Raw genomic sequence first — 10,535 nt, forward strand, 5'->3', positions numbered from 1 at the left:
TTGCTGGTATTGTTTAAAATATACTTTAAAATAAAATATTACAATTGCCAAGTTCGCCTAGGGCGCAAAAAAGACTTGAACCGGGCCTGCGTCAAGATTTTGCGAAGCGGTTTCGCGCCCACGATACGCGCTTGCGACCATCGCGCACGCCCGTCGCGCACGCAAAGGACAGAGTGTCAGGTGTCCGAAAGACGGAGCGAGACAAAACATCAACGCGTCGTCGGTCTCGTACCGTCCTCGCTCGCTTTCAGTGCCTCTCGCTCGCTCTCGTTCCATCTCGCTCTAGCTTTCGCCGGGCAAGAGTGAGACAAAAGTGGTGGGGATAGCGAAGAGTCGGTATCGTGTACACAAAATCGAGTCGCTATCGAGGAAATACTGTATGTATCTTTGTACGACATGCTGGACGATACGCATTTACCGTCCCGCGAAGCGTTCTATAACCAGTTGAACTATATTGTCGTGTCGGAGCTCGATTACGCGCACGCCGTGAATGTGTGGGATACTTTTCGCGTACAGACATTGGGTGAGTACAGTAATTTGTACTTGAAAACAAATGTGCTGTTACTCGCCGATGTATTCGAGAGTTTCCGAATTGACTGTGCCGAGCGTTACAATCTAGATCCCGCGCATTACTTTAAGCTACCGAGTTTCACGTAGGACGCGATGCTCAAGTACACCGGCGTACGATTAGAGCTTCTGACGGACGTGGACATGTTACTGTTCGTGGAGCGTGGGATACGTGGCGGTCTGAGCCAGTGCTCGCACAGGTATGCGCGTGCCAACAACAAGCACCTGCTGGCAGGGGCATACGACGAGTCAATGCTGTCAACGTATCTGATGTACTTCGACGTTAACAACTTGTACGGATGGGCGATGTCGCAGGCTATGCCGCACGGTGGATTTGAATGGCTGGATGATGCGACAGTGACCAAACTCGACGTGTTATCCCTGTCCGACAATGATGGACCCGAGGGATACCTGTTGGAGGTAGACATTCAATATCCCAAGGAGATTCACGACGCGCACGCCGACTTTCCATTCTGCCCGGTACGCGAGCACGCGCCATACGGTAAACAGACCAAGCTGCTTGCCACGCTCGACGATAAGGAGCGATACGTAATCCACTATCGCTATCTGAAACAGTGCGTGCGCCACGGATTACGCGTGTCGCAAATTCATCGGGTATCGCGATTCGATCAGTCGCACTGGTTGCGCGACTACATCCAATTGAACACCGATTTGAGGACGCGCACCACGCGTAAATTTCAGAAGACTTTATATAAATTAATGAACAATGCGGTGTACGGTAAAACGATGGAAAACGTGCAGAATCGCGTAAACGTGTGACTGGTGACTCAGTGGGACGATCGTTACGACGCGGAAGCGCTCATCGAGCAGCCGAACTTTCACAGTCGTACGATCTTCTCGGAAAATTTAGTGGCAATCGAAAAGCGCAAACTAAAAGTGATGTTCGACAAGCCGATATACGTAGGGATGTGTGTACTCGACGTATCGAAAAAATGCTTGTATGAATTTCATTACGGGTATATGCGTGCGAAGTTCGGTGACTACTATAATAAGGTCTTGTACACCGACACAGATAGTTTAATGTATTGTCTAGAATGCGAGGATGCGTATGAAATGATGAAGTGCGACGTCGACCGATTCGATACGAGTGATTACGCGGTGGACAATCCTTACGGTATGCCACGCGTAAACAAAAAGGTGCTGGGACTCATGAAAGACGAGAATAACGGCGCCTTGATGACCGATTTCGTCGGAATGAGGTTCTAACATGTACGCGACTAGAACGTTTAACGCTGAAGTGAGGTCTATGAGGGAAACTACGAAAGTGAAGGGTGTCCGAAGAAACGTGGTCGTGAATCATATACAATTTGACAATTACGTCCGTTGTCTTCGCGAACTCACCGTGAAAGCGATTCGACAGAACAATATCCGCTCCAGCCGACACGAGGTGTTTTCCGTGAGTGGGGAAAAGAACGGGCTGAATCCGTTCGACGACAAGCGATGCGTCTTAACGCATTGGATCAGTACCCTTCCGTGGGGGCATTATCGAATCCCCGAATTCGATCCCCACGAGCTCCTCCAGCTTGAGTCCGACGAGTCCCTCGAACCCGACGAGCCCCTCGCTGTGTAATGTCTTTGTGTGCCTACATGTACATATATATGTTGTAAGCGTTTCTTTCCTTTGTTGTATGTAATGTATATATTATATATGGATCATTCCACGTCAACCGGATCACCTTCGAGTCCAAAATTTGGGGAAACGTAGACAAACGTTTGAGGGCTTAAATTGTTCGTCTGCACTTGTACTTTCGAAAGAAAGTTGGCATTTTGAAAAATTCAATATGACGGATCCAATATGGCGGCTACAATCTGCGAAATTGGGAAATAGTTTAGTAATACTATTAATAAAAATCCGAAAATGACTCGAACGGCTTGAAAATGAAGTGATTACGACGCGACACGAGTCGCTGATTACGAATCTGAAGCGAGAATTGACGAATTCAAAATGGCGGATTCAATATGGCGACTAAACACCCGAGATCTTGTTCCAAGGGACTGTAAGTTATTCGAAATGATAATGACATAATTACTCGGGTTTTTTGAAGCCACTGATCGCGTATCTGAAGCCAGTTTTTAAAAATTCAAAATGGCGGATAAAAGTAGGGGTTCTTTGGGTCTCTCGTTACGAATACGCTGTCAGATTTCCAAATTTCAAAATGGCGGATCCGATACCAACGCGGCGGCCGGGATTATAAGGGCCCTTGAATGGGTGGGATTCTAGGAGAGTACAAAGTAAACAGAAAATAAAGTGAAGCAGATGGTTACTTCTTCTTGACTTTTAAAATTTTTTCTTTGCGGATCCATCATACTGGATGTGCCATTTTAATGTTTGACAATCCGATCTCGTATTCTTAATTAGATAAGTCTTGTCATTTTGTTCGTTTGCTGGGAAACAATATTTTACACATCTTGTACTGCATAATGTTTCAATTTGGAAGTTAATACTGTACAATGGTTATAGGGTCTGTTGCGTCAGAATATCTCATTACCTTTAATCTCTTTTTTGAAATCGGTATAAATGCATGGCTCATTTGAATGTTCGACACCGGAGGCGCACAAGAAAATCTTTTATGGAGGAACCTCTGAGTCCTTTTATGATTCTCCTTACTGTAATAAAAGAGTCGCATGTTTGCGAATTTCTTCTTTACCCAAATAAAAAGAGCTTCCGATTTTAAAATTGCTCTGGTTGGGTCGACTTATAAACTATAACGAGTTGCCTCTCTTTTTAAGGTCGCTCCAATACCGTCACATGCCCCTTTTCCATGAGCTGTGGCATGAAAGTGCTATTCTGCTTCAATGCCAAAATCGTCTTTATGCTTCATCAGATTACTCATTTGGTATCTGTTTTTGAAGTGCTGCTTCGCACCATCAGAAACATAAATAATTTTCTTGGCTGTCGGACAAATTTTTCTAATTTCCTGTATAACCATTTCTTGCATTAGGTACACAGTTGCCGTGTCATGAGTTGTATAATCCGACAGTAATACGATGGTATAATGCTTTATTTCAGTTTCAGAAGTATAATAAAATAGAACTGTAAAAACTGTACATTGGTCATTATTATAATGGAAAGCCTGTGCTGCGTCTTGTGCAACGTAGGCATAGTTTTCTGCGAAATCGCATTGAAGTAACACCTCATCACTTCTTAAACGCTGTTTTCGTGCTGCCAAATATTCTGACTGGGATTTCGAGATGAAGTGATGAGTTATTAATGATTCCAAGCGATCGCTCAGTTGATCAACAAAATCTTCTGTAGGAAGACATTCTTCTTTTAAAGTGCATCGGCCAGTCGATTGCCACATACTAAAAATGACTTGTAAAATATTGTTTTGCATTAAAACTTCAATAACATAGTTGGAAAATTCTTTCATGGCAGGGCAATGCTTGCACTCGCTCAAATAACAGGCAGTCCGATTATTTTTACACAGCACAAAATGCATACAATCTTTGTAGTCATTTAAGGGAATTTTCAAATTTTTAGTAAGCGTTCCTAAGTTAATAGCATCGATCATTGTTTTCACATTTTGATGGATAATGCACACACACACAGTGTGCGTACCTGGAGTTCCAGCAGTAACACACCATTTCGGCCGAAGTTCAGCAACCTTGGAGAAGCCAATCGGAAATGTTGGATACTTTTCTTTAAATTTCATGTGTAAAACTTTTATGTCGCAGAGTATCAGACGCTTTTGTCTTTTTTCTTTGCGGTCATCAATTTTCACAGTTACAGTCTCCTTTTTGTGCGGCATAATTCTACTATCACAGTCGTTTTCGTAAAATTCAACCACTTTCGAGACTGTCTCCTCCGACACATTTTTTCCTCTTTTAAATGGTGGCGATGCTAACACTCCACCTGATTTTCTCAAATCTTTAGCGTGTTTTGCCATTCTGAAAGAAGTATTAAATTCTACAGCTATTTTGCGGATGCTCCAACTTTCAGGGGCCACTGTAAGAATAGTAACACGCAGTGGATCATTTTCCGGCAAACTTGTGAATTTTTGTTTCAGACCGAGCAAAAGTTCTTCTAACTCTTGCTCTCTAGATAAACGTGTTTTTTTAGTTGGCGATACATCATAATCCACATCGCTACATTGCGATTCTTCAGTTAAGCTGTCATCTGCAGATCGCGATTCCAAATTTTGAACACACAATTTTCTGCAGTCGTGACCAATTTTTGAATGTTCAGGCTTTTTGAAATACGCCGCAAGCTTTTACCAACATGGCTTGTATTTTCAAAAGGATTAATACATCTGTCTGAGTGTTTCGTTTGTCTTTCTTTAATAGCCTTTCTACGTTTACCCGACATAATTGTGAGTTTAAAGTAATCGATAATGTATCAGAAAGTAACTGCTAGAGAAACAAGTTCTATTTGCCCATAGGTCACAGTAAGGACACTGAAATAATCTAATTGCAAAATTACTTTCGAGTTACATATTTCAAAACTTGGTGCAAAGAAGCACAGCCAATCAGTGAAGCAATTCAGAGAAGAACTGATTAAAAAAATAGTTCTAAAAAGAATTGATGAAGGACTAGCCTAAAAAGGACTGTTTAAAATGAGTATTAATAGTCCTGACAAAGACGTTTGTAATATTGCCCTGAAAGAGACTTGAAAAAAGCTGTGTAAAGTGCAGAATGATAAAAAGAATGAAAACATATCCTCATACTTAAGGGGGGAGCCTGGTGTAGCGGATCGAAGAAATCGATTTTTTTTGCATAAATCAATAGTTAAACATCGCGATAATATGCTCCCAAAGCAGCAAAACGAAATTCGAAAAATTAAAGCGGATATAGCCGATTTTGCTACGGAGCGCCAAGCTACCACAAAACTTGAAATGTGTTTTCCTCGAAACGACAGTTTTATACTTTGCGGGCAATGTAACTAAAAAAATATTCAACCAATCGACTTGGCCTTGTGCATGGATATTTGTGAACATTTTCTTCATAGTACTAAGTTATTAGTATAATGATATTGTTTAAATAAATAACTTTTTTTTAGACATTTAAGGCAAAATTTCGTTGGAAACAGTGAACTTTTTATTCAAGAGGCCGCCATTTGTTCATTTTGCATCTTTTAAGTTTCAAATTTCTTCATTCTGTGCGTACACTCATAAACTAAAAGAAAATTGTTCGATTTTTGGTTTCAGATGAAACCAAAAGACGCTACGTTGCCCGCAGTGCAATAATTGCGTCGCCAACGGACTGGGCATAACTTTGTTATTTGCCGCTCGTTTTTAATAATTTTTTTTTTTTGTTATATACCTTAACCTGTTAATACAATATCCTGAAAGTTTCAGAAAGATCTATCAAATACTTTCTTTAAAAAAAAATTCCCGAAAAATGCCTCGATTTTCATTTAGTTACACCAGGCTCCCCCCTTAAGGATGCAAGGTAGTGACTTCAATTGTGAGAAAGCGCTACACAGCAGTCGCCATCTGCCGAACGCGAATGCAATTGTACAGTATAACATGTGTAAGAAAAAATTTTAAAACTCAAGAAGAAGTAACCATCTACTTCACTTTATTTTCTGTTTACTTTGTACTCTCCTAGAATCCCACCCATTCAAGGGCCCTTATAATCCCGGCCGCCGCGTTGGTATCGGATCCGCCATTTTGAATTTTGGAAATCTGACAGCGTATTCGTAACGAGAGACCCAAAGAACCCCTACATGCAAATTTTCATGAAAATCGAAAATTTTTCAAAATTTTGGTCGGTCATGTTTCATCCGCCATTTTGAATTTTTAAAAACTGGCTTCAGATACGCGATCAGTGGCTTCAAAAAACCCGAGCAATTATGTCATTATCATTTCGAGTAACATACAGTCCCTTGGAACAAGATCTTGGGAGTATAGTCGCCATATTGAATCCGCCATTTTGAATTTGTCAATTCTCGCTTCAGATTCGTAATCAGCGACTCGTGTCGAGTCGTAATCACTTCATTTTCAAGCCATTCGAGTCATTTTCGGATTTTTATTAATAGTATTACTAAACTATTTCCCAATTTCGCAGATTGTAGCCGCCATATTGGATCCGTCATATTGAATTTTTCAAAATGCCAACTTTCTTTCGAAAGTACAAGTGCAGACGAACAATTTAAGCCCTCAAACGTTTGTCTACGTTTCCCCAAATTTTGGACTCGAAGGTGATCCGGTTGACGTGGAATGATATATATATATATATATATATTGATATATCAGTATTGGTCTTTATTGACTCCCCTAGAGGTTACAATCTCCTTATACCTACGCCTCTCACACCCTCTTCTTCCCTTACATCTACCTTATGTCTACCTTAACCTATCTTAACCTACTCCCTCCTTCCGTCTCTCCCTCCTCTCCGCTCGCTCGCCCTTTACTCTCCTCCCCGCTGCTCGCATACGCATAAACCCCAGCATACGCTGCCCCCTCTCTCCTGGACCTCCGTTTCCGCTTGGCTCCCCTTCCACTCTCATCTCCTCATCCATGCCCCATTCCCACTCTCCTTTCCTCAATTCTTCTCATCCACACCTCCCCCCGCCCCATCATCTCGAACCGCCCCTGCTATCTCCTGCCACCCCCTCTCTTCTCCCCCCCCATACCAAACTCCCATATGCGCTCCCACGTCTCCCCCCCCTCTACACACCCTTTGTACAAGAAATCCTGCCTGCTCGCGCCATCTCCCCGAACCGATAGTAATTAGGCGATCAGTGGCTCGGCCCACTGACTCATGTGGAGCAGTGATCACTGCCCCTTCCCTCGAATCGCGATCGATGGAAGGGGAAGGCTATTCCTTCCAGGAAATCGACGCCGGTTTCCTGGATCGCGCTCCGTTAGTCGCTCTGCTTTAGTTCATACGCTACGCACTCTTTTTGCTTTTCGCACCTTATCTTAATTAAGATACGTTTTGCTTGTAACTAGCTGTGTTGCTTACTTGCTTGAGCTCCTATTTGCTGCAACCCATCTAAATTCAACCATTGCTATATTTTATTGTATATAGTGTGTAGTTTATTGAAACCGTGTACATAATTGTATAAATATATTCGTGAACGTTTTTATAAAACTCTCGTGCTAAAATAATAGATTAGGATATTCGCAGTGCCGTCTTAACCCAAACCGTTTCTTGTGCCGCTCCTCTGCTAAGCTTTCTAACATTTTTGGTCCTTCGAGCCGGATCCGGTGCCTGTGAAACAGTTCGCGAACGTTCGGAAGTGCGGCCCTACCGTCGCGCGTGACCTCCAACCTGCAAAACAGTGCGACATAATACAAAGAGTCAGCGTGACCTTAACGGCCGAACCTCGCTAGCCTTTCAAATCCTAAGAACAATGGAGCAAATAATCGAGAGTCAAAACGAGCTTTCGGGCAAAATCGCGCGTGCCTACGAAAACTTAAAGAAGCTAGGCGCGGCTAGAATCACTCCGGGAGCCGTTGAATCGCGTTTGGGGATGCTACGGAGAAACTGGGAGAAATTTGACCAGCAACATGATCAACTACTTGCACTGCCTGCACCAGAGAAAAGAGAGGCACCTTACTTTCGAGAAGACCGCTACGATGTGACTGAGGAGCTGTTTCTTGTCCAGAAAGCCCTGTTCGTCGACAGGCAACAGTCATTTGCCGCGGATCATAACGAGTCGGGAATGTCTAGCAACGGTTCATCCGCGGCCGTACATTCCAAAGCCTCCTTACCTCGACTGCCTCTACCAGAGTTTGATGGGAGTTACGGATCTTGGCCAGGGTTTCGGGATCTCTTCCGATCCCTCGTTATCCGCGACGGAAGTCTTTCGGACGTAGAACGTCTACACTACCTTCGGGGTTGCATCAAGGGCGACGCTCTCCTGGCCCTTAGACATCTCCCTGTGAGAGCTGCGACCTTCGCCCGCGCTTGGGATCTGTTACAGGATCACTACGAGAACGAAAGACTGCTGGTACAAGCACAAATGGAAACATTATTTGGATTGCAGCCGCTCACTCGTGAGTCGGCCACGGAGTTCAAGACTTTTTATTTCACCTTTTGCGACTGCGTGGAGGCCCTTGCTGCGATGGAACGTCCGTTTGATTGCTCAGGAGACTGGCTGGTCTACTTGTTGGTAGAGAAGCTGGACCAGCAGTCGCGAAGAGAATGGGAAACCCAGCTCGGCGCCCAGGCTACTCCGCCGACTTTCGCTGAACTCAAGGCGTTTATTAAAAATCGCATCACCACCGTCGGAGCGCTGGAGGGAGGCAAAGCCAAATGCCAAGCTGAAGGACGCACGACTAAAGCTGCCGGGAGCCAGAGGTCAGCCAAGGTGTTGCAGGTCACCAAGACCAACCGCTCCCAAGATTCGTGCGGGTTATGTGGAGCCAATCACTTTGTACTCTTCTGTGACCTTTATAAATCGAAGACGGTGCGTGAACGTCGTGAAGCGTTACTGACGGCTAAATTGTGCTATAATTGCCTCGGACGTCATCAAGTGAAGGACTGCGGTTCGGAGAAACGGTGCCAGCTGTGCAACGGGAAGCACCACACTACCATACACGAAGACAGCACGAACTCCAGTGAAGTCATAGAGGCTACCACTAATACCTCTTGCTGCTCGGCGAACTCCTTGTCTGCCGTGCTGCTGGCCACGGCTCGCTTGAGAGTGCTGCAACCCGACGGAGGCTCCAGAATCGTGCGTGCCCTCATTGACCAAGGTAGCGAAGTGTCACTGCTCACCGAGGCACTGGCTCAGCAGCTGCGCCTTCCACGGAGGCCAGCTAACATACGTCTTGTCGGTGTCGGTAACCATTCCCCTGAACGAATCCGTGGCAAAGTACAGCTGGAATTCACCGCTCACTTTAATTCTACGACGCGACACGTGATAGCCGCCTTGGTCTTGCCAAAGATAACCTCTTATCAGCCACGACTAGACGGCCGAACAACCAAGTGGTCTCATCTGGGTGAGCTTACTTTAGCTGACCCCAGTTTTGAATCCGAAGGGCCGATTGAAATGCTGTTGGGTGCCGATGCCCTTGCCCTCGTACTGCTTCACGGTATGGTCAAGGGTCGTACCGGAGAGCCCATAGCTCAGAACACCACACTGGGTTGGATTGTGTCCGGACCAGTGACGTCAGAAACGGGGCGTGAGTTAGCTGACAGCCGCGAGTACTCGTCCCTTCCATGCACCACTGCCGAGGAACTCCTCCCCCTGGTGCGTCGTTTCTGGGAACAAGAAGAAATCGTGGTATCAAACACTTATACCACTGAAGAGCAAGCCTGCGAAGACCACTTCCGGTCGACCCACCAGCGGTTGCCCTCGGGCCGCTACATGGTCCGACTGCCACTTCGCGACCTGTGGGAACTCGGCGAGTCACGTCACGGAGCCCTACGTATGTTACAGAAGATGGAAACCAAATTCATCAAGGAACCAGCATTCGCTCAGGCCTACCAGGACTTCATGCGTGAGTATAACCAACTTACTCACATGTCTCAAGTGCGTGATCCTATCTCAGAACCCTCCTACTACCTACCTCATCACGGAGTCCTGAAGGAGAGCAGCACCACCACCAAGCTGCGAGTGGTATTCAACGGGTCGCACGTAACGACGTCGGGGCAATCATTGAACGACGCGCTGATGGTGGGGCCGAACCTGCTGCCGAGTCTCCACCAACTATTACTCCGCTGGCGTCTCTTCCGTGTCTGTCTCACTGCCGACATAGAGAAAATGTATCGTCAGATCTTACTCCATCCTGACGATCGCGGCTACCAAAAAATCCTATGGAGGGATCTCGAAGACAGTGCCATAAAGGACTACGAGCTCAACACAGTCACTTATGGTCTAGCCTGCGCCCCCTATCTTGCCATCCGCACGCTACGCCAACTCGCAGCAGACGAGCAGTCACGTTATCCTCGAGCAGCGGCCATCCTGCAACGCGACGTTTATATGGACGATGTCGTGACCGGTGCCGACTCGACACAGGAAGCCCTTGAGCTACAGCTCGAACTATGCCAACTCT

General features: G+C 45.4%; 1 protein-coding gene across 1 annotated transcript; it reads left to right on the forward strand.

Moving 5' to 3' along the window:
• The first annotated feature begins 409 nt into the window (after window positions 1-409).
• On the forward strand, window positions 410-2,112 carry LOC143374946 (uncharacterized). The gene is given in 1 exon segment (XM_076823532.1): window positions 410-2,112. A coding segment is annotated over 1 exon segment (1,131 nt). The 5' UTR covers window positions 410-663; the 3' UTR covers window positions 1,795-2,112.
• Window positions 2,113-10,535: the final 8,423 nt, after the last annotated feature.

The sequence above is a fragment of the Andrena cerasifolii genome, chromosome 11 (genome assembly GCF_050908995.1).
Source record: "Andrena cerasifolii isolate SP2316 chromosome 11, iyAndCera1_principal, whole genome shotgun sequence".
Classification (NCBI taxonomy): Eukaryota; Metazoa; Arthropoda; class Insecta; order Hymenoptera; family Andrenidae; genus Andrena; species Andrena cerasifolii.